Source organism: Oncorhynchus keta, chromosome 6, assembly GCF_023373465.1.
Source record: "Oncorhynchus keta strain PuntledgeMale-10-30-2019 chromosome 6, Oket_V2, whole genome shotgun sequence".
Taxonomy (NCBI): domain Eukaryota; kingdom Metazoa; phylum Chordata; class Actinopteri; order Salmoniformes; family Salmonidae; genus Oncorhynchus; species Oncorhynchus keta.
In genome coordinates, this window is record NC_068426.1 from 9,377,434 (window position 1) to 9,401,151 (window position 23,718).

Here is a 23,718-nt window from a genome sequence, read left to right on the forward strand (position 1 = left end):
CATGGAGAGAGTCTCCTCCATGAATGTGGAAGAGGTCTATTTATCCTGGGAGACACCGGGCCCAGGTGTGTCTGCATGGAGAGAGTCTCCTCCATGAATGTGGAAGAGGTCTATTTATCCTGGGAGACACTGGGCCCAGGTGTGTCTGCATGGAGAGAGTCTCCTCCATGAATGTGGAAGAGGTCTATTTATCCTGGGAGACACCGGGCCCAGGTGTGTCTGCATGGAGAGTGTCTCCTCCATGAATGGGGAAGTGGTGTATTTATCCTGGGAGACACCGGGCCCAGGTGTGTCTGCATGGAGAGTGTCTCCTCCATGAATGTGGAAGTGGTGTATTTATCCTGGGACACAGCGGGCCCAGGTGTGTCTGCATGGAGAGAGTCTCTGCCATGAATGGGGAAGTGGTGTATTTATCCTGGGAGACACCGGGCCCAGGTTTTTCCCATGTAGCTGACGACCCTCCCAACTCCACCAGCATCCTAATAAGGAAACAAGAACAAAGAGAGAATACGGCAGAGTGGGAGGGTCGTCACACCTGTCATTGACCAAATGCACAACCAACACTTCCTGTCCCTTCAAAGTAGGAGTTCACCATTCACACTTATACTTTGTCATCTGTTAATAGCTATTAATTAATCTATTAATTCCCAGATGGTGATATTTTTCCACTTATACTTTATATTTTAAATAAGAGTGACAAAAAATATGTTTATTGACCTATTAATGAAATGTTCCTGTAAATTGTTAAACTGATATCCTAGCTCCCTAGTTCACCATTGGTAATCTGAGCATCATAGACTATATCTTTTCTGAGGAGTTGTCATTTCAGAATGAGGGGTGCTGTAGCTCTGCTGGTGTTGCTATTCTGTCTGAGGGCATGAGCTCAGGAAAGGAGGAGTGGTCAGAGAACGACATCCTTCAACAGAGAGACAGTGAAGAGGTAGAGAGCAGGGTGAGTTTCAGATTAAGAGCTAAAGGACTGAGGCTACAGAGACGCCCCACAAATGACTGGCCAGGCCACCACAAACACCTGTAGTACACTCCTCTCCCCACCCGCCACCTACTCACACACACCTACAATGTAGGGAAGATCTAAGCCTGTATTCAGTGTCTCAGAGTAGCATTGCTGATCTAGGATTACTGATCAGGGCCCCCTTGTCCATGTGATTAGCACCAAGCCTATCAGAGGGTAAGGTGGAGCCCTCACCATGTCACCACCCATCAATCACTCTCAGGCTAGGAGTTGTCTGGACAGGTCCTGGGTATCACTTGTACATATCCATAAAACACACTCCTATCATAAACCATGGGGTAACATCAGAACTATATGTTTATTTTATTTGCCCAAGATCTGGCTATGAAAGACTACATCCAAGCAGAATCGTAGATCTGTAATACAGAACAGACAATGACTCCCCCTGCTGCCTGTCTGTGTGAACTGAACTCAGTCCTCCGCTACTGATGTTGTTATACTATTCTAAAGGACTGGTTTCCCAGACACAGGTTAAACCTGGACCAGGACTAAAAGTAATTCTCCATGGAGATTCTTCACTGAAAGAGCTTTTTAGTCCAGGACTAGGCTTAATCTGTGCCCGGGACACCGACCCATTGAGAACAACAAACCATTAGATTTAAATATGTTAGTCCCATTTGGCTCAGTTGGTAAAGCAGGGCACTTGTCACGCCAGGGTTGAGGGTTGATTCCCAGAGGACCAGCACAAAAAAAAGTTTAAAAAATGATTAATTCGCTACTGTAAGTCTCTCTGGATGAGGATGACTGAAATGTAATGTCAGACACAAACACAGATTTAAATGTAATTTTATGTATAAAATGAAAACTGACTTAATACATGAGAAAGGCTGTAAAACATGACCATGGTATTAAACACAGCAATTACTCAACTTACATTACATAGAATTACACTAGAATGGAGAAACACACTTCACAGACAGGAAGACCATTACTCATAGAGAAGAAACCTCAAAGCGCTTAAAAAGGCTAAATAACAAAACAGTAAATAAAAAACCAGAAGGATGAATTCAGGAAGTGGGAGGGAGTCAGATCTTTGTAGAGGAAGTGGGAGAGTCAGATCTTTGTAGAGGAAGTGGGAGAGAGTCAGATCTTTGAAGAGGAAGTGGGAGGAGATTCAGTTCTTTGGAGAGGAAGTGGGAGAGAGTCAGATCTTTGGAGAGGAAGTGGGAGGGAGTCAGATCTTTGGAGAGGAAGTGGGAGGGAGTCAGATCTTTGGAGAGGAAGTGGGAGGGAGTCAGATCTTTGGAGAGGAAGTGGGAGGGAGTCAGATCTTTGGAGAGGAAGTGGGAGGGAGTCAGATCTTTGGAGAGGAAGTGGGAGGGAGTCAGATCTTTGGAGAGGAAGTGGGAGGGAGTCAGATCTTTGGAGAGGAAGTGGGAGGGAGTCAGATCTTTGGAGAGGAAGTGGGAGGGAGTCAGATCTTTGGAGAGGAAGTGGGAGGGAGTCAGATCTTTGGAGAGGAAGTGGGAGGAGATTCAGTTCTTTGGAGAGGAAGTGGGAGGGAGTCAGATCTTTGGAGAGGAAGTGGGAGGGAGTCAGATCTTTGGAGAGGAAGTGGGAGAGAGAGGGGGAGTGGGATCTCAGTCACAGCCTGGCTGAGTCAAAGGTCGTGTTGCATCAACTAATTAATGCATGTCATTGACTGACAGATTGCCGTATCATACTTGGTTAGCGGATACTTCACTAGAAGATTAATTGAACAACAGTAACATTTCTCTAGACAAACTGTTCAAAAAGGCCAACAAGGATGTGTGTTCAGTACACCTGGCATTCAAAATGGAAAACCCCAGATATATTCCAAATCTGTCCCATTAAGTCGATGTTGAATGAGATTCACTGAAAAACAGCAAACAGAACTAAACCCGCAGTTCTCATGTCTATCAGACAAGGGTTTACTGATATTAAGACACATTAAAATGAACCAACTGATTCATTTCAATTAATGCATTTGAAATTGGTCAACAATGTTCCCACAGCAATCGTTTGTGTCAATTGCCTTTTAGCTTGTAGTTTTGTTTTCACAGGAGCCCCGACGTGTGTAATGATCAGCTCTAACTGTACTATACTGTTACAGAGGCCTTCACTGGCATAACCCTGACATAGTCCTGTACTATACTGTTACAGAGGCCTTCACTGGCATAACCCTGACATAGTCCTGTACTATACTGTTACAGAGGCCTTCACTGGCATAACCCTGACATAGTCCCCACTGAGGAATGGAAAAATTCTCTCAGTGAAACTCAGTGAAAATATTTGAGGGTTTTTGAAGAAACACCCAATGCGTTGGTTATTGACAGGATCAGAAAGTGACACTGTTTCTTTGTCCCAGTCCAGCTGCACTCGGATCCTCTGGGGTTTCACTTTAAAAGGTTCAAGACAGTAACATGCATTCGGTGACACTTGGTCAATATAGTCACTCCCTTCTCTTGAGAGTACGTACCAGACTCCACTAATATGCCACCGAGACGTCTCCTTCCTATCGCAAGACTCTATGGCTACACCTACTGCCCACTCTTTGCTGTCCCCAACCTCTACGTCCCAACTGTGTGTCCCCGAGCTGAAGCCCTGGGAGCCCAGGACAGCATAGCGGTGTTTAAACCTCTCTGGGTTGTCAGGAAGCTGCTGTTGGTCATCACTGAGTCTGCATGTGAAGCTGGTCAGGTCACCAGACAGGATGAGATCTGGGTGAGCAGTGTTGGGATCCAGAATCACAGGAGCTGAGAGGAGAGAGAGAACACAGATTATTTTAAAGTGGGAACTCGTAGTCATGTTTATACAAAACGGATGACTTTTTTTCCCCTTCAGTGTTGCGTCCCGTGATTTACACATATTGAAATAAGTGTGATATTGTTAATTTGTTGTTTTAACTTGTATATTTTATTCTATATAATTGTAAAGCGTCTTTGGGTCCTTGAAAAGCTCTATCTATATAAGTCCTATGTATGTATTATTATCATCATAAAATAGTACTCACTGTACTCAACAATTTCCTGCATGTTCTTCCAGACTCTGAACTGCAGGTTGCCAAGGTGTCTGGCCACATGAATCAGCGCCCCTGAAACCCTCTCTGGATCTGGCAATATGCACTGAACTCTGGGAGAACATTAAGGAGTCAGTGCTGCTGTTGGGTTCAGAACCACAGAGAGGAGAGAACATGAAATCAAGTCAAACTTTATTTGTCAAGTGCACCGAATACAACGGGTGAAGACTTTACCATGAAATGCTGAATACAACGGGTGAAGACTTCACCATGAAATGCTGAATACAACAGGTGAAGACTTCACCATGACATGCTGAATACAACGGGTGAAGACTTCACCATGACATGCTGAATACAACAGGTGAAGACTTCACCATGACATGCTGAATACAACAGGTGAAGACTTCACCATGAAATGCTGAATACAACAGGTGAAGACTTCACCATGACATGCTGAATACAACAGGTGAAGACTTCACCATGACATGCTGAATACAACAGGTGAAGACTTCACCATGACATGCTGAATACAACAGGTGAAGACTTCACCATGACATGCTGAATACAACGGGTGAAGACTTCACCATGACATGCTGAATACAACAGGTGAAGACTTCACCATGACATGCTGAATACAACAGGTGAAGACTTCACCATGACATGCTGAATACAACAGGTGAAGACTTCACCATGAAATGCTGAATACAACAGGTGAAGACTTCACCATGACATGCTGAATACAACGGGTGAAGACTTCACCATGAAATGCTGAATACAACGGGTGAAGACTTCACCATGAAATGCTGAATACAACGGGTGAAGACTTCACCATGACATGCTGAATACAACGGGTGAAGACTTCACCATGACATGCTGAATACAACGGGTGAAGACTTCACCATGACATGCTGAATACAACGGGTGAAGACTTCACCATGACATGCTGAATACAACAGGTGAAGACTTCACCATGACATGCTGAATACAACAGGTGAAGACTTCATGCTGAATACAACAGGTGAAGACATGACTTCACCATGCTGAATACAACAGGTGAAGACTTCACCATGACATGCTGAATACAACAGGTGAAGACTTCACCATGACATGCTGAATACAACGGGTGAAGACTTCACCATGACATGCTGAATACAACAGGTGAAGACTTCACCATGACATGCTGAATACAACGGGTGAAGACTTCACCATGACATGCTGAATACAACGGGTGAAGACTTCACCATGACATGCTGAATACAACAGGTGAAGACTTCACCATGACATGCTGAATACAAGCCCTTCACCAACAGTGTAGTTCAAGAAGAGTTAAGAAAATATTTACCAAATAAACTAAAGTAAAAAAACAAAAAGTAAAAAAACAAAAAGTAACAATAACGAGGCTATGTACATTGGGTACCGGTACCGAATCAGTGAGCGGGGATACAGGTTAGAGGTAGTCAGTGCTGCTGTAGGGTTGGGTTCAGAACCACAGAGGGGATAGAAACAAGAGGAATATCCCTTACCTTTTCTTGATGACCTCGTAGTCCTGCAGGAGAACAAAGTGTCAGATTAGACATGACATTATCAAGATGTAGAAGTTTCATCTCTACTTAAAACAGAGGGAGATCTTTCTTTTTTGTTTCTTACCTGTAGCAAAGAAATGTTTTCAGCCCCTAGCTCTTCCTCTAGGGTTTGGATGGTGTCAGAAAGGGACGAGATCTCTCTGTTCATCTCCTCAATCTTCCTCATCATCATTTGACTCTTGTTGTCTTCTTCCTGCTTCAGGGCAGCTATCCTGACTACCGTTTCATTCCGTAGAAACTGGTGAAGCTCCTCAAACTGTTCCCTTATTTTCCTCTCTGTGGACAGGGCCTGGCTCTGAAGACAAACATCCAGAGCTTGAATGAGTTTTAGTTTATTCACCATGTGCACAGGATACAACAGGTGTTATACAGCACAATGAAATTCGTACCTTGAGAGCTCTTTCCCAACAATGCAGTGATGATGATTATAATAATTTAGATACTAATATAAAACTACTAATAAAATATATAAGACAATGATTTAGATGCTAATAATATAAATCATTTAGATAATAATAAAGATAATCATTTAGATGCTAATAATAAAAATACAGATATGGAGATAAATAAATAATTTAGATAATACATAAAATACTAATATAGATAATGAAGATGATTAGATATGTGAGTTAAAGAAACAAGAATGCAAGTATATACAGGTCAGTACCTTATTCAATGTTCAGGGGAACTGGAGTGGTTGTGTATACATACTGGTAGACTTGTGTGATATACATGTAAACAGGGCTGAATAGTGACTGGTAACAGGAATATATACACGCACACTTGAAGTTGGAGGTTTTCATTCACTAATTTTGGAGTCATTAAAACTCGTTTTTCAAACACTCCACAATTTTCTTGTTAATTAACAAACTATAGTTTTGGCATGTTGGTTAGGACATCTAATTTGTGCATAACAAGTAATTTTTCAAACAATTGTTTCCAGACAGATCTTTTCACTGTATCACAATTCCAGTGGGTCAGAAGTTTACTGCCTTTAAACAGCTTGGAAAACTCCAGAAAATCATGTCATGGCATTAAAAGTTTCTGATAGGCTAATTGACATAATTTGAGTCAATTGGAGGTGTACCTGTGGATATATTTCAAGGCCTACCTTCAAACTCAGTGCCTCTTTGCTTGACACCATTGGAAAATCAAAAGAAATCAGCCAAGACCTCAGAAAAAAACATTGTAGACCTTGACAAGTCTGGTTCATCCTTGGGAGCAATTTCCAAACACCGGAAGGTACCATGTTCATCTGTACAAACAATAGTATGCAAGTATAAACACCATTGGACCACGCAGCTGTCATACCGCTCAGGAAGGAGACGCGTTCTGTTTCCTAGCGATGAACGTACTTTGGTGCGAAAAGTGCAAATCAATCCCAGAACACCAGCAAAGGACCTTGTGAAGATGCTGGAGGAAACAGGTACAAAAGTATCTATATCCACAGTAAAACGAGTCCTATATCGACAGAACCCGAAAGACCACTCAGCAAGGAAGATGCCACTGCTCCAAAACCGCCACAAAAAGCCAGACTACGGTTTTCAACTGCACATGGGGACAAAGATCGTACTTTTACAAAAATAGAACTGTTTGGCCATAATGACCATCTTTATGTTTGGAGGAAAAATGGGGAGGCTTGCAAGCCGGAGAACACCATCCCAACCGTGAAGCACAGGGGAGGCAGCATCATGTTGTGGGGGTGCTTTGCTACAGGAGGGACTGGTGCACTTCACAAAATAGATGGCATCATGAGGAAAGAAAATGATGTGGATATATTGAAGCAACATCTCAAGACATCAGTCAGGAAGTTAAAGCTTGGTCGCAAATGGATCTTCCAAATGGACAATGACCCCAAGCATACTTCCAAAGTTGTGGCAAAATGGCTTAAGGACAACAAAGTCAAGGTATTGGAGTGGCCATCACAAAGCCCTGACATCAATCCCATAGAACATTTGTGGGCAGAACTGAAAAAGTGTGTGCGAGCAAGGAGGCCTACAAACCTGACTCAGTTACACCAGCTCTGTCAGGAGGAATGGGCCAAAATTCACCCAACTTATTGTGGGAAGCTTGTGGAAGGATACCCAAAACTTGTGACCCAAGTTAAACAATGTGTAATGATCATGCGCTTTAATCTGCCTCTTAATATTCCACACCTGTCCGGTGGATGGATAATCTTGGCAAAGGAGAAATGCTCACTAACAGGGATGTAAACCATTTTTTTTTTTTTACCTTTATTTAACCAGGCAAGTCAGTTAAGAACATATTCTTATTTTCAATGACGGCCTGGGAACAGTGGGTTAACTGCCTGTTCAGGTGCAGAACGACAGATTTGTACCTTGTCAGCTCGGGGGTTTGAACTCGCAAACCTTCCGGTTACTAGTCCAACGCTCTAACCACTAGGCTACGCTGCCGCGTAAAAATATGAGAGAAATAAGCTTTTTGTGCATATGGAATATTTATTTTCAGCCACAAATCCAGGGAACGAAGGAGCCAGCAGATACGGCCCGCTTGCTTACAGACGCACTATTGGTCAGACAGGCTTCCTGGTTAGGTCAACAGCAGAGTATGGGAGATATGGCCCAGAAAACATACCTCAACCCAAGGATGAAAAAAGACCTTGTACTCCAAATGATCCCATCTGTTTACACCAAGATTGAACAACTTCTAGTTTTCTGTAAAACTGCCCCTTTAGTCCTCCTGCTAGGTAGCAGAAGCCACAGCAGCCATTTTGGAAAGGCAGTGTCAGACTATCAGCTACTTTGTTGTTCAAGGCGATGTGCTGGAAACGTGATGTTGAGAGGGGAAATGGCGCAAACGGATGTTCTGTTTGAATCAGATGCCGTGTCGAATGGAGATGAGTGAGAAGAATTATATTACAGTGGTGAATACAAAAGGAAATAAGGATTGGTGTTACCTGGGAGATCAGTTTGAAGTATAAAAATAAAATAATAAAAATCATGGATGCGTTGGATAAGGCTACATCGGTGAGAGTAACGAGAAATTGGCTTATTTTGGTTTTCTGTGCATCTATGGAACAGAAGGAGAGTGCTCTGCACCTCTAGAAGATATAGGTTGGAAATGTGCTGTGTGAGGATCTTCAATGCAGGGAACCTATCATGAGTGTCATCTCTGGGGTGACGCTAGAATCGAATGCATAGGATATACGTGACATATTGGATCAACTGGTTGGTGCATACCGAATGACCCACATGGAAAGAGGAAGCCCACTCCATCCATTCTATTGTTTTTTTTGACGAAGAGTCTCTCCCTTCTCACGTGTATGTGAGTTTAGTAAGATTCCCTGTGAGAGGGGTGTGATTTGAACTGTGACTGAAGGAGTGGGTTGTTTTTATGATGCAGTCCAAGGAATGCCAAGAGTGTGCAAAGCTGTCATCAAGGCAAAGGGTGGCTACTTTGAAGAATCTCAAATATATTTTGATTTGTTTAACAGTTTTTTTGGTTACTACATGATTCCATGTGTGCTATTTCATAGTGTTGATGTCTTCATTATTATAATTTTAAACTGGAATGAGTAGGTGCCCAAACTTTTGACTGGTACTGTGTGTGTGTTTGTGAGATATTTATAGATAGATACACATTTGTATTTTACCCACTTTTTCTCCTCAATTTTGATTGTCTCATCGCTGCAACTCTCCAACGGGCGAGGCGAAGGTCGAGTCATGTGTCCTCTGAAAAATGACCCACCAAACTGCGCCTCAACACACGCCCACTTAACTCGGATGGCAGCAGCATCAATGTATCGGAGGAAACACTGTTCAACTGACAACCGAAGTCAGCCTGCAGGCTCCGGCCTGCCACAAGGGGTGCCTAGAGCACGATGAGCCAAGTAAAAGCCCCCCCAGCCAAACTCTCCCCTAACCCGGACGATGCTGGGCCAATTGTGTGCCGCCCTATGGGACTCTCGATCACGGCCGGTTGTGACACAGCCTGGGATCGACCCCAGGTCTGTAGTGACACCTTAGATCGCTATGCCACTCGGGAGGCCTGGCTCTGCGGTTGACCTAACCAGGAAGTCTGTCTGACCATTGTGCAGCTGTAAGCAAGCTAGTCAGATCTGCTGGCTGAGTGAAACTCTACACAGAAACATAAAAGCCACTCAGTTATTTTTTGATTTGACCTTTATTTAACTAGGCAAGTCAGTTAAGAACAAATTATTATTTTAAATGACGGCCTAGGAACAGAACTGCCTGTTCAGGGGCAGAACAACAGATTTGTACCTTGTCAACTCTGGGATTTGAACTTCCAACCTTTCGGTTACTAGTCCAACGCTCTAACCACTAGGCTACCCTGCCTCCCAGCTCTTACCGTGATAGTATCTGCCTCCCAGCTCTTACCGTGATAGTATCTGCCTCCCAGCTCTTACCGTGATAGTATCTGCCTCCCAGCTCTTACCGTGATAGTATCTGCCTCCCAGCTCTTACCGTGATAGTATCTGCCTCCCAGCTCTTACCGTGATAGTATCTGCCTCCCAGCTCTTACCGTGATAGTATCTGCCTCCCAGCTCTTACCGTGATAGTATCTGCCTCCCAGCTCTTACCGTGATAGTATCTGCCTCCCAGCTCTTACCGTGATAGTATCTACCGTTTGAACACAATTTCGACTGTCTGCCTCAAGGACCTCCAGTTTGTTCTGTAGGAGCTTCAGCACAGACTCCTGGAAAGAAACAGTAATATTTTAAATATATCAGGTTACTGAGAAAACATTTTCTCTAAAGGGCATCAGCACCTACACTAAGCAGTGGTGTTCAGTAATTGTTGCTTGTTGTAGGAAAAAGCTAAATGTAACAGGCATTTATTCTATTGCCACGCAGTTTTTATTTCTCACTCACCTTATATTCTTTGGCAGCTTCGTCCATGGGGCAGAACTTGTGGTTTGTGTGTAACTCAGAAGTCTGGCACACCAGGCAAGCTGGTTGTCCGTGGTCACGACAGAAAAGTTTGTATTTCTCCCCATGCAGACTGCAGAGGACACCTGCAGATGCTTTCTCCTTTGAGTAGGCCTCACAGAGGTTCTTCAAAGCCCGGTTGAGGGGTGCATCACTGAGTTTTGATCTTTTCCTACAAACTGGACATTCCTTCACTTCTCTCTCCCTCCAGTAGCCATGTATACAGTCTTTACAGAAGCTGTGGCTACACAACAGGATGACTGGGTCCCTGAAGATGTCTCGGCATACGGGACAGGTGAGGTCCTCCTCTGGAAGAGAAGATGTGGTGGCCATTTTCCCCCTCAAATCCAACGTCTTCCTTCGGGAAAAATAACAACCGTACTGGCAAACTTTCACGTGAGTTTCGCTGCTAACTCAAACAAGCACTTACTTGCTGCTTCGTTATTGTTTCTTTACGTATTGTTTGTAACACATGTAGCTTACACTTGCAACGTATTGAGTAATACAATAAAGTGAACTTCTTTGCTGTGAAGGCAAGTGAGCTGTGTTGTTATTGTGACTCTTCTTCTATAATGTTATGGCCATCCGCAAACAAACGATAGGAGTGTTATCTCATACTGCCGTGGCGCATGCAAGAATAACTATGTACTTCCGGTTCACGGATTTTTGGAATCCTTCAGAATAAAGACTTTTTTTTCTCTATGGTATATTGACGATCACACATCCAGCTATCTACTATGCGGGATAGGAACATGATTCACCCCCCCAAAAAACGTACCTACCAGAAAAAAATGTATGTTAAAAACAAATAAAACAGATCTGATCCATACACAGGCTGGGAGTGCAGGTTTTCCGACGCCAGTACCCCTTGTAGGTCTTCATTTTCAAAAACGTTTCTGCCACAGCCACAATAATGTCCAGTTTCTTCGACTTATTTGAGACTTGTGCTGTACAGTTTATAACTGTGGCAATGAACGCAACAAAATCCAACTTTTTAACACGCATGGTATTTTTTGTCTGGCGGCAAACATTTACTACATGCTGTGGTGTATCCACCACCATATCTTCACTAGCATCACTTGTTTTCTCAATTATTTTAATTGCCTCGGCATAGGAGATTCGATTGACCGCTTTAACTTTTGCCACCTCAATTTCACCCTTAAAGGGCACTCCATGAACTCGGGATCATGATCCCCACCACAATTGCAACTGTCCTTCTTACATACGGTTCTTCCGTGAACTCTGTCTTCAAATAGGCACATTCTTCTCTGCTTCCCTGGGTCCTTAAAGTGTACAAGACAGTGCTGCACTGTTTTCTGTCATTATTCCTGCTAAAAGAATGGTTAATAAACAACTAAGTGGGGGCTCTATAAAATGTGATTTCTTCCCCAAATTACGTTGTATATTTTCCCCAAATGTTATTTTTTCTGGTTTTAGATTTTTGGGGGGTTTTCACTCTCAAATTCCAATTGTTTGTAGAGAAACAGCACACTTGGATGTCCTGAGTCAATGTCAATGCTTAAATCACATCAGAAGACCATGGAAGAAAAATAACGCTTTTAGATTTGACTAATTCCCCTTTAATTGTGCATCTAGCAAGTGAGGAATCTAATGTGTAGGTCTAGTGATGGTTCTGTACTGCTGCTGCTCATTTCATAGCACAGTTTGCAAATAACAAATAATAGAAACGGATGATATACTTATTATATACGTCCGCCTGGTAAGACAACTTTGCAGTTAACATTTACTTGAGAAGGTTTTAGGGAAAGTCTTTCTGTCAACCCCCAAGACAGTTATCACATCAACTGGCTACTAGTCTTCACTGTGAGCCGTCGGTGAATCAAATGTTATTTGTCACAATGCAACAGGTATAGTACACTTTAGTTTGAAATGAACCACAGGTCTTCATGCCATGCATTACATAACACTTAGATTTACATTTTGGTAAGTGATGGCAGGGTTGGTGTTGGTGAGTGGATACAATTATCAAGAATCTTGTCATAGAATGCAACACAATCAGGCAAAATAAATGTCAATGTTTATTGGAATTTATTTTTCAACAAAAATGTTATACCCCCCCCGAGAATGACAGTAGAATTTGTATGGAGTCATTTTGTTACTGTGGTAGCCTACAAACATTGTATGAAAATTAAAGACACTTTCCAATAAAATATTTTTACAATTTCTGGATACACCTGATAACAGTGTTAACTTAAATCAACATGCTCGTTACTTGCCATCTTTGGATGAGCAACATTCATTTTCAGACATTTACCTCCTCTGAAACTTCTAGGATGGAATAGTTTCCATGCTTCTCCTTCCCCTACTGAAACCTCTTGAGAAACTCCTGATAAGTCTGTCTGTGTGCCGAGGCCGCTGGCACAAAATGGCCACCAGGATGAGTCAGCACCTGAGGCTCCTGGAACAGGGGAAGGAGCTCCCGGCTCATCCTATCAGAAATGACCTGGTCTTCCTGTCCGAAGACGTGCAGGGACGGGATGGCGAGTGGAGCAGGGCTGCCATAGAACCCCTGGTGTTCCAAACAAGCACTCCGGAACCCGGCCACCAGTATAGCGAAGCGGAACTGGAATTGTGGTTCTAGATTCTGCTCCTGTATAGAACAGAGCATGGCAACTAGAGCAGCGCCCTGGCTGAACCCCAGCACACCGTCAAACGGGCCCAGGTCCTTCACTGCTGTCCTCACAGCCTCCACACTCTCCTCAAGCCCCAGGCTAGCCTGACACTGCTGCCCGGCGTCGAAGCTCCGAGCCTGGGTGTCAGAGAACCACCATCCCCTGGGGGCCTCGTCACCTCCAGGGCCCACTTCGTTCTCCTTCCCTTGGGCTGCTGGAGTCAGAGAAAAAAGAGAGAGAGAAAAAGAGAGAGAGGTAGAAGGGCGAGAAAGAGAGTATTAAACTAAGTTGATATTGCATTTAGTTGAAATCTGTATGTGATCACCCTGATAGGTACCAGTCAAAAAGCCATGCATTACCAAAAGTTGGTAACGCAACAATCCCTATCATCACAGCACTGTTCAGTCAGAATGTTCACGGAGTATCCAAACATTAAGAACACCTGCTCTTTCCATGACATAGATTGACCAGTGAATCCAGGTGAAAGCTATGATCCCTTATTGATGTCACTTGTTAAATACACTTTAAATCAGTTTAGATGAAGGGGAGGAGACGGGTTAAAGAAGAATTGAGACAGTGTGTGTGTGTGTGTGTGTGTGTGTGTGTGCTGTTCAGAGGGTGAATGGGCAAGACAATAGATGCTGTTTTTTTCCCGCTCAACGGTTTCCCGTGTGTATCAAGAATGGTCCACCACCCAAAGGACATCAAGGCAACTTGACACAACTGTGGGAAGCATTGGAGTCAACATGGGCCAGCATCCCTGTGGAACGCTTTCCACTCCTTGTAGAGTCTGTCCCCCTGATAAATTAAGGCTGTTCTGAGGGCAAATGGGGGAGGGGTGCAACTCAATATTAGGAAGGTGTTCCTAATGTTTGGTATACTCACTGTGCTTTCAGAAAGTATTCACACCCCTTGACTAAATGTTGTTGTGTAGCAGCCTGAATTTAAAATTGATTAAAGTTTTATTTTATTGTCACTGGCCGACACAATACCCCATAATGTTAAAGTGCACTGGCCGACACAATACCCCATAATGTTAAAGTGCACTGGCCGACACAATACCCCATAATGTTAAAGTGCACTGGCCGACACAATACCCCATAATGTTAAAGTGCACTGGCCGACACAATACCCCATAATGTTAAAGTGCACTGGCCGACACAATACCCCATAATGTTAAAGTGCACTGGCCGACACAATACCCCATAATGTTAAAGTGCACTGGCCGACACAATACCCCATAATGTTAAAGTGCACTGGCCGACACAATACCCCATAATGTTAAAGTGCACTGGCCGACACAATACCCCATAATGTTAGTGCACTGGCCGACACAATACCCCATAATGTTAAAGTGCACTGGCCGACACAATACTCCATAATGTTAAAGTGCACTGGCCGACACAATACCCCATAATGTTAAAGTGGACTGGCCGACACAATACCCCATAATGTTAAAGTGGACTGGCCGACACAATACCCCATAATGTTAAAGTGCACTGGCCGACACAATACCCCATAATGTTAAAGTGCACTGGCCGACACAATACCCCATAATGTTAAAGTGGACTGGCCATAATGTTAAAGTGACTGGCCGACACAATACCCCATAATGTTAAAGTGGACTGGCCGACACAATACCCCATAATGTTAAAGTGGACTGGCCGACACAATACCCCATAATGTTAAAGTGCACTGGCCGACACAATACCCCATAATGTTAAAGTGCACTGGCCGACACAATACCCCATAATGTTAAAGTGCACTGGCCGACACAATACCCCATAATGTTAAAGTGCACTGGCCGACACAATACCCCATAATGTTAAAGTGCACTGGCCGACACAATACCCCATAATGTTAAAGTGCACTGGCCGACACAATACCCCATAATGTTAAAGTGGAAACATATATTTTTTTTAATGTTTACAAATACTAAAACATTTTAAGACTGAAACATATTGAGTCAATAAGTTCAGCAGTAAAAATGTCACATGTTGGACACGTGCAATAATAGTGTTGAACATGATTGAACGACTACCTCATCTCTTATCACATGTGACTCAGTTGGCGATTGCAACGCCAGGGTTGTGGGTTCGATTCCCACAGGGGACCTGTACAAAAAGGTATGCACTCACTACTGCAAGTCGCTAAATGACTCAAATGTAAACATTATCAAGATTATCTGTAAGGTCCCTCAGTCGAGCAGTACATTTCAAACTCGGATTCAACCACAAAGACCACGCAAAGAAGGGCACCTATTGGTAGATGGGTAAAAAATAAATAAAAAAAGATATTGAAAATCCCATTGATAATGGTGAAGTTATTCATTCAAATTAATTGTTATTTGTCACATGCGCCGAATACAACCTTACATTGAAATGCTTACTTAAAAGCCCTTAACCAGCAATGCAGTTGAGAAAATACCCCCCAAAAAAGTAAGAGATAAGAATAACAAATAGTTAAAGAGCAGCAGTAAATAACAATGTACTGAGGTAATATGTACATGTAGGTAGAGCTATTAAAGTGACTACGCATAGATAAGAGAATAGCAGCAGTGTAGAAGATTACACTTTGGTTGGTGTATCAATACACCCAGTCACTACAACGATACAGGCGTCCTTCCTAACTCAGATGCCAGAGAGGAAGGAAACCGCTCAGGGATTTCACCATGAGGCCAATGGTGACTGTAAAACAGTTACAGAGTGTAATGACTATGGTAGGAGAAAACTGAGGATGGATCAACAACATTGTAGTTAATCCACAATAGTAACTAGTAATAGTAACTAGTAATGCACAGATATCCAATATTTTCCCTGTCATTTACAGTCCCATGTTCGATGATTGGGAGTCCCATAGGGCAGCGCACAATTGGCCCAGTGTCGACACTGGGCCGCCATTGTAAATAAGAATTTGCTCTTAACCGACTTGCCTAGTTAAATAAAGGTTACACACACACACCAAAAAGTTATTTTGTTGGCATTTACGTATGTCCCCACTACCAGTAAAACATAATCAAAACCTATTTCTTGCAGTGCTGTTTCATTGTTCATTTGTTCAGTCATTTCATTCTCAACCTGGATTTCTATGGAACGTGGTTAGGGTCAAATAACACTATTTGACATGTCAAATAACACAACAATCTGTTTCAGTGTCTATATAGTTAGCTAGCTAAAGTTCTGTCAAATTGGTTTTTGATCATTGCAAGACAACCATTTTCAGAACTCGCCAAAGATTTTCAAGTAGATTCAAGTCAAAACTGTAACTCGGCCGCTCAGGAACATTCACTGTCTTCTTGGTAAGCAACTCCAGTGTAGATGTGGCCTTGTGTTTTAGGTTATTGTCCTGCTGAAAGGTGAATTCATCTCCCAGTGTCTGGTGGAAAGCAGACTGAACCAGGTTTTTCTCTAGGATTTTGCCTGTGCTTAGCTCTATTCCGTTTCTTTTTTTTATCCTGAAAAACTCCCCAGGTCTTAACCATTACTGAATCACTGAAGCTGGAGACATATCTTCCTCACTAACTTTAAGCATCAGCTGTCAGAGCAGCTTACCGATCACTGCACCTGTACACAGCCCATCTGTAAATACCCCACCCAACTGTTAACTGTTATGTCATGTTGACATTGGGGATCAGAATGTGACCCACCGTCGCCTGTTTGCTGTACCCGGTGAGGCGCACTCATGTAAACCAGCTCCACATACTTCTTCAGGAGCTTCCGTAGGGCCCCAGTCTTCTCGCGAAACGAGCCACTGTTCTGTCGGTAACCGTGTATGCACAGGATCCGGAGCGGTGCTGCTCGAGTTACAGTCGCCATGTTTGCAGGAAGTTAACGACAGCTAGTTAATTAAACTGACTGGTTAGCCATTATTATCTTACAAATATTGGTACTTTTACCAATTAAGTTAGCTCCACACTATGGCACTTTGATTTGTAGGCTGAATTTATTTTTGGAGTTAGTTTCCTTGTCAAGTGAAAACGTATCCGGTGGTACAGGTCCGTCTGAAAATAGTGGTCGTTGGAAACAGAAGCTAAGTTTATGGTTCCTAGGCATAGCATAGTTCCGAGCTAACACAGGAATCATCGTTGCATTGGCCAGGTGATAAACCTCTGAAAAGCCAGATCTATCTGTGCCATTAAAGCGTCTGTGACAACATGGGACGTGCCATTGAGGCTATTTCCATTTTAAAGTAGTCCATTTACTACTTCATTGGCTGATTGCTCCCAACTCATAGGAAGCCCAGATGACTGCTTTTTTTTATTTATTTAAAACAAAAATTGTTTTTATTAATATCAAATCAATACATAAAGCACATGAGGGACACAAGCATACATGGATCCCAGATGACTACTTTAAAAAGGTGGAAGCCCTCAATGACAACGTCCACGTTAAAACGTGTTATATCCAGGATGAGTCCTCTGTCTATCTATCTCTATGACAGCCACAACTTGTTTCAAAGTTACAAGAAATGCCAAGTGCGTCCACTTACATCAGTGCATTCATAACAACCTAACCATTCCGAAGCTTCTATTCGAATAAAACAAGCCTCACGTAGCAAATTGGGAATAAAAAATGTTGTTGACCAAATTCGACACTCTCTCTCACTGCCTTCCATACTAAAAGTCCTCACTCCGGTGGGCACCTGTCCGCAGTGGCGGCTCTGGCGCTGGACATGGCCCCCACTACACCACTACACCATAGTCTTAGTCCACTTTAGTAGCGTCCTTTGAGCGGCGATCCTCACCGCCGACCTAGGACTTGCAACCCTACTACAGGACCCCACTGGACTGAGGGGCGGAGGCTCTGGCGCCTCTGGACTGGGACTCCGGCAGCGCCGGACAGGCGGGAACACCTGTAGGCGCTGGAGAGGAGGAAGGCTCTGGCAGCGCTGGACAGGCGAGGCGCACTGTAGGCCTGGTGCGTGGTGCCGGCGCTGGTGGTACTGGGCCGAGGACACGCACAGGAAGCCTGGTGCGGGGAGCTGCCACCGGAGGGCTGGTGTGTGGAGGTGGTACTGGATAGACCGGACCGTGCAGGCGCACTGGAGCTCTTAAACACAGAGCCTGCCCAACCTTAACTGGTTGAATGCTCCCGGTCGCCCTGCCAGTGCGGAGAGGTGGAATAGCCCGCACTGGGCTGTGTAGGCGAACCGGGGACACCATGCGTAATGCTGGTGCCATGTATACCGGCCCAAGAAGACGCACTGGAGACCAGATGCGTAGAGCCGGCTTCATGGCACCTGTCTCGATGCCCACTCTAGCCCGGCCGATACGCGGAGCTGGTATGTACCGCACTATGCACCCGCACTGGGGACACCGTGTGCTCCACAGCATAACATGGTGCCTGCCCAGTCTCTCTCGCCCTCCGGTAAGCACAGGAAGTTGGCGCAGGTCTCCTACCTGGCTTCACCACATTTCCTGTGTGCCTCCCCCAATATATTTTTGGGGCTGACTCTCGGGCTTCCATCCACGCCGCCGTGCTGCCTCAGACCAGCGCCTCTCCACCTCCAGCTCTTCTTTGGGGCGGCGATATTCTCCTGGCTGTGCCCAGGGTCCTTTTCCGTCCAACTCTTCCTCGCATGTCCAGTCCTCCTTGCGCCGCTCCTGCTGCCGCTGCCTGTCACCGCGCCGCTTGGTCCTGTTGTGGTGGGTGATTCTGTCACGATCGTGGTAAGGAGCGGACCAAAATGCAGCGTGGTATGTGTTCAAGATGATTTTTTTAATTAAAGAAAGCACTGACCAATGAATACAAACCAATAAACAACCGTGACGCTATAATGAGAACTGTGCTGACACAAGCAACTAACATAGACAATCACCCACAACACACAATGACAAAACAGGCTACTTAAATATGGCTCCCAATCACAGACAATGACTAACACCTGCCTCTGATTGAGAACCATATCAGGCCAAACACAGAAACAGACAAACTAGACATCCAACATAGAATGCCCACTCAGATCACACCCTGACCAAACAAAACATAGAAACATACAAAGAAAACTATGGTCAGGGTGTGACACTCCCGTCAAAGTAGTCATCTCGGCGTTAACAACGTCCAGGCTGAATACATGAAGAAAATTCCTGGTGTGGTTGGTGCCCGGCGTCGGACCCGCTGGGCAAAGGGAGGAAAAAAAGAAAGTTTCGGTCCTGTTGTTTTTTGGTAAAGAGCAAATACCTACGCATGTGAAGCCTGGTTGTGTAAAATACGCCGTAAAGCGTGCATCCCCAAACCACTGCAGTGTAGGAATTGTAAAGAATTTGGCCATGTTTCAAGTGTGCGCAGTCTAGAAAAAATGTGTTGCTCGTGACATGTAAAAAAAAATGTAAAAGTAGCTCTCATGCTAGAAAAGTTGTCCTATCTGTCACTGATTTCTGACTGCTCGTGTGCGTGTGAGAGAGTATGTGTTTGTTGGAAATGGGCAAGGACTCCGCGTTCTTTGGTAGTGAAAGCTTGTGCATGTTACTCTCATCATGATTGCTTCCAGGTAGGTTGAGAATATCAATCCCTCCCTCTTTCCCTCTCCCTCTCTCTTTCCTTCTCCCTTCTCTCTTTCCTTCTCCCTCTCTCTTTCCTTCTCCCTCTCTCTTTCCTTCTCCCTCTCTCTTTCCCTCTCCCTCTCTCTTTCCTTCTCCCTCTCTCTTTCCCTCTCCCTCTCTCTTTTTCCTCTCTCTTCCCTCTCCACTCTCTTTCCTTCTCAGCCCTCTCTTTCCCCTTTCTTTCCCTCTCCCTCTCTCTTTCCTTGCCCTCTCCTTTCCTTCTCCCTCTCTCTTTCCTTCTCCCTCTCTCTTTCCTTCTCCTCTCTCTTTCCCTCTCTCTTTCCTTCTCCCTGACTCTTTCCTTCTCCCTCTCTCTTTCCTTACAAACCAATAAACATTTCCTTTGTGCCTCCCCCAATCCCTCTCTCTTTCCCTTTCCCTCTCTCTTTCCCTCTCCCTCTCTTTCCCTCTCCCTCTCTCTTTCCCTCTCCCTCTCTCTTTCCCTCTCCCTCTCTCTTTCCCATCTGGCTCTCTCTCTTTCCCTCTCCCTCTCTCTTTCCCTCTCCCTCTCTCTTTCCCTCTCCCTCTCTCTTTCCCTCTCCTTCTCTTGCCCTCTCCTCTCTCTTTCCCTGACCCCAAAACTCTCTTACCTCTCCCTCTCTCTTTCCTTCTCCCTCTCTCTTTCCTTCTCCTCTCTCTTTCCTTCTCCCTCTCTCTTTCCTTCTCCTCTCTCTTTCCCTCTCCCTCTCTCTTTCTTCTCCTGTTGTTTTTTCCTCTCTCTTTCCCCTCCCTCTCTGGTTTTAAAAATACCCCTCTCTTTCCCAAAACCCTCTCTCTTTCCCTTTGGCCTCTCTTTCCCTTTCCCTCTTCTTTCCCTTTCCTCTCTCTTTCCCTTTCCTCTCTCTTTCCCTCTCTCTTTCCCTCTCTCTTTCCTTCTCCCTCTCTCTTTCCTTCTCCCTCTCTCTTTCCTTCTCCCTCTCTCTTTCCTTTCCCTCTCTCTTTCCCTTTCCCTCTCTCTTTCCTTTCCCTCTCTCTTTCCCTTTCCCTCTCTCTTTCCTTCTCCCTCTCTCTTTCCTTCTCCCTCTCTCTTTCCTTCTCCCTCTCTCTTTCCCTTTCCCTCTCTCTTTCCCTTTCCCTCTCTCTTTCCCTTTCCCTCTCTCTTTCCCTTTCCCTCTCTCTTTCCCTTCCCTCCTCTCTCTTTCCCTTCTCCCTCTCTCTTTCCTTCTCCCTCTCTCTTTCCCTCTCCCTCTCTCTTTCCCTTTCCCTCTCTCTTTCCCTTTCCCTCTCTCTTTCCTTTCCCTCTCTCTTTCCTTCTCCCTCTCTCTTTCCCTCTCCCTCTCTCTTTCCTTCTCCTCTCTCTTTCCCTTTCCCTCTCTCTTTCCTTTCCCTCTCTCTTTCCCTTTCCCTCTCTCTTTCCCTTTCCCTCTCTCTTTCCTTCTCCCTCTCTCTTTCCTTCTCCCTCTCTCTTTCCCTCTCCCTCTCTCTTTCCCTCTCCCTCTCTCTTTCCTTCTCCCTCTCTCTTTCCTTCTCCCTCTCTCTTTCCTTCTCCCTCTCTCTTTCCTTCTCCCTCTCTCTTTCCCTCTCTCTCTTTCCCTCTCTCTTTCCCTCTCTCTTTCCTTCTCCCTCTCTCTTTCCCTTTCCCTCTCTCTTTCTTCCCTCTCTCTTTCCTTTCCCTCTCTCCCTTTTCCTTTCCCTCTCTCTTTTCCTTCCCTCTCTCTTTCCTTTCCCTCTCTCTTTTCCTTTCCCTCTCTCTTTCCCTTTCCCTCTCTCTTTCCCTTCCCCTCTCTCTTTCCCTCTCCCTCTCTCTTTCCCTCTCCCTCTCTCTTTCCCTCTCCCTCTCTCTTTCCCTCTCCCTCTCTCTTTCCCTCTCCCTCTCTCTTTCCTTCTCCCTCTCTCTTTCCCTCTCCCCTGCTTTCATCTGAGAGTGGTCCCGAAGCCTATACTCAAAAGTATCAAAAGTAAATATAATTGCTAAAATATACTTAAGTATCAAAGTAAAAGTATAAATAATTAAATATTCCTTATATGAAGCCAACCAGATGGCACCATTTTATTTTTTTTTCTGTTTGATTTATGGATAGTCTGGGGCACACTCCAACACTCAGACATCATTTCACAAATAAAAGCATTTGTGTTTAGTGAATCCACCAGATCAAAGGCAGTAGGGATGAGCAGGGATGTTCTCTTGATAAGTGTGTGAATTAGACCATTTTCCTGTCCTGCTAAGCATTCCAAATGTAATGAGCACTTTTGGGTGTCAGGGAAAATGTATGGAGTAAAAAGTAAATCGTTTTTTTTTTAGAAATGTAGTGAAGTAAAAGTATATATAGTAAAGTCAAGTACAGATAGACAAACAAAAAAAAACTTAAGAAGTACTTTAAAGTATGTTTTACTTCAGTACTTTACACCACTGGTGTATGTAGATTGTGAGTGGGCGTAGATTGTGGGTGTAGTGGATTTGATTGTGGTGTGGGTTGGTGGTTGTGATATATGTAGGTGCTTATGTATTTATTTTTGTGTGTGTGTGTGTGTGTGTGTGTGTGTTGTGTGTGTGTGTGTGTGTGTGTGTGTGTGTGTGTGTGTGTGTGTGTGTGTGTGTCGTTTCAGGAAGTGGGGGCAGCTGCGTGATGTGGTTGACAGGAAGTACTAAACCATCCGATCCACACTACCTCTTTCCTGACCTCTCTCTTCCTCTCTCTTTCTCTGTCTATCTCCCTGTCCTGCTTTCTCTCTCACACACACAACCTCCCTTCTGACCTTTCTCACACAAAAATGCTCTCTCTCTCTCCACTCATCCTCTCCATTCTCTTTGTATCTCCTTTCTACCCTGCCAAGCTCTTCTCCTATCCTCCCTCACTCTCATCTCTTCAATTATCCAATTTTTACCTGATGTGTCTGCCTGCCTGTCTTTCTCCTCTCTTGTCCTCTCACCTCCCCTCCTTTTCTTCTCGTCTCCTCTCCTCTCCTCTCTTGTCTCCTCTCCTCTCCTCTCTCACCTCCCCTCCTCTCCTCTCCCCTCTCGTCTCCTCACCTCCCCTCCTTTTCTTCTCGTCTCCTCTCCTCTCTCCTGTCTCTCCTCCTCTCCTCTCTCACCTCCCCTCCTCTCCTCTCCTCTCCCCTCTCGTCTCCTCACCTCCCCTCCTTTTCTTCTCGTCTCCTCTCCTCTCCTCTCTTGTCTCCTCTCCTCTCCTCTCTCACCTCCCCTCCTCTCCTCTCCCCTCTCGTCTCCTCACCTCCCCTCCTTTTCTTCACGTCTCCTCTCCTCTCCTCTCTCGTCTCCTCTCTCTATCTTTTTCTTTACCCTCTCCTGTCCTCCCATGTGTCCCTTCTGTCCTTCCTAGACCTTAACATGTGCACACACCCACACAGTCACCGACAGACACACACACACACATGGTTTTGATAACAAGGAGAGAGAAAAAGAAAAACAGAGAGTCAGTGTTGCCAGTAGGTTTTACAACAGAGCTGTGACTCTCTGCTCTGGAATTTGTTCCTTCTCTGTTGCACAACAACCAAGAAATAATGTAGAGAGTGTGGAAGGAGGGAAAAGTTCCTCTCTATCTATCTCTGTATAGAGGTTATGTGGGGAACAGGGAGACAGTCAAGCAGGTTCTGAAAGCAGTAAGTATCAGTATGTTAGGGGGGACAGACCGACAGGCGGTATTTTGATTCTAGAAGCCTTGTTGTCATGGGAGGAGCTATAGAGGGAGGGGCAACAGAGAGAGTATATACAAGAGATCCTTCAACTCCAGACTATCTGGTCATCCTGTTAACTAAAGCATCAGTCTTACCAGGATACTAGCGAACTTCTACTGCTGCTACTACTGTTGCTGCTACTACTACTACTACCATTACCACTACTACTACTATTACCACTACTACTACCATTACCACTACGACTACCATTACCACTACTACTACTATTACCACTACTACTACTATTACCACTACTACTACTACTACTACTACTGCTGCTACTGCTGCTACTACTACTACTACCATTACCACTACTACTACTATTACCACTACTACTACTATTACCACTACTACTACTATTACCACTACTACTACTACTACCATTACCACTACTACTACTATT

General features: G+C 44.5%; 2 protein-coding genes and 1 long non-coding RNA gene across 15 annotated transcripts; 1 reads left to right on the forward strand and 2 right to left on the reverse strand.

Annotated features, from left to right (window-relative positions):
• Window positions 1-1,803: 1,803 nt before the first annotated feature.
• On the reverse strand, window positions 1,804-11,742 carry LOC118384901 (zinc-binding protein A33-like). 2 transcript variants are annotated; one of them, XM_035771592.2, is made up of 6 exons: window positions 10,449-11,742; window positions 10,202-10,273; window positions 5,661-5,891; window positions 5,537-5,559; window positions 4,008-4,126; window positions 1,804-3,750 (listed from the first exon to the last, which is right to left on the reverse strand). In XM_035771592.2, exons 1-6 carry the CDS (start codon window positions 10,836-10,838, stop codon window positions 3,194-3,196), a joined length of 1,392 nt encoding a protein of 463 aa, XP_035627485.1. In that variant the 5' UTR covers window positions 10,839-11,742; the 3' UTR covers window positions 1,804-3,193. The 2 variants fall into 2 exon arrangements, with proteins under 2 accessions (XP_035627485.1, XP_035627484.1); XM_035771591.2 differs by having other exon boundaries at window positions 10,187-10,273; window positions 10,449-11,739.
• LOC127930681 (uncharacterized) lies at window positions 4,112-5,308 on the forward strand. 10 transcript variants are annotated; one of them, XR_008138695.1, is made up of 4 exons: window positions 4,249-4,269; window positions 4,305-4,339; window positions 4,375-4,864; window positions 5,067-5,270. It is a non-coding gene; the product is annotated as an uncharacterized LOC127930681 (long non-coding RNA). The 10 variants fall into 10 exon arrangements; XR_008138700.1 differs by lacking the exons at window positions 4,249-4,269; window positions 4,305-4,339 and adding an exon at window positions 4,112-4,234; XR_008138696.1 differs by lacking the exon at window positions 4,305-4,339 and having other exon boundaries at window positions 4,226-4,269.
• A 789-nt stretch (window positions 11,743-12,531) lies between the features above and the next one.
• On the reverse strand, window positions 12,532-17,163 carry ovca2 (OVCA2 serine hydrolase domain containing). Of its 3 annotated transcripts, none has more exons than XM_035771595.2 (2): window positions 16,785-17,163; window positions 12,532-13,349 (listed from the first exon to the last, which is right to left on the reverse strand). In XM_035771595.2, exons 1-2 carry the CDS (start codon window positions 16,951-16,953, stop codon window positions 12,829-12,831), a joined length of 690 nt encoding a protein of 229 aa, XP_035627488.1. In that variant the 5' UTR covers window positions 16,954-17,163; the 3' UTR covers window positions 12,532-12,828. The 3 variants fall into 3 exon arrangements, with proteins under 3 accessions (XP_035627488.1, XP_035627487.1, XP_035627489.1); XM_035771594.2 differs by having other exon boundaries at window positions 12,532-13,352; window positions 16,785-17,161; XM_035771596.2 differs by lacking the exon at window positions 16,785-17,163 and adding an exon at window positions 13,498-14,619 and having other exon boundaries at window positions 12,532-13,352.
• Window positions 17,164-23,718: the final 6,555 nt, after the last annotated feature.

Coding starts and splice junctions, on each gene's coding strand:
- LOC118384901 (XM_035771591.2), bottom strand. CDS start 10,838: ATGGCCACCACATCTTCTCTTCCAGAGGAGGACCTCACCTGTCCCGTA. Junction 10,274..10,448: donor AAGCTGCCAAAGAATATAAG/GTGAGTGAGAAA, acceptor GTTTCTTTCCAG/GAGTCTGTGCTGAAGCTCCT. Junction 4,127..5,536: donor TACGAGGTCATCAAGAAAAG/GTAAGGGATATT, acceptor ATGTTCTCCCAG/AGTTCAGTGCATATTGCCAG.
- ovca2 (XM_035771594.2), bottom strand. CDS start 16,953: ATGGCGACTGTAACTCGAGCAGCACCGCTCCGGATCCTGTGCATACAC. Junction 13,353..16,784: donor GGTACAGCAAACAGGCGACG/GTGGGTCACATT, acceptor CTCTGACTCCAG/CAGCCCAAGGGAAGGAGAAC.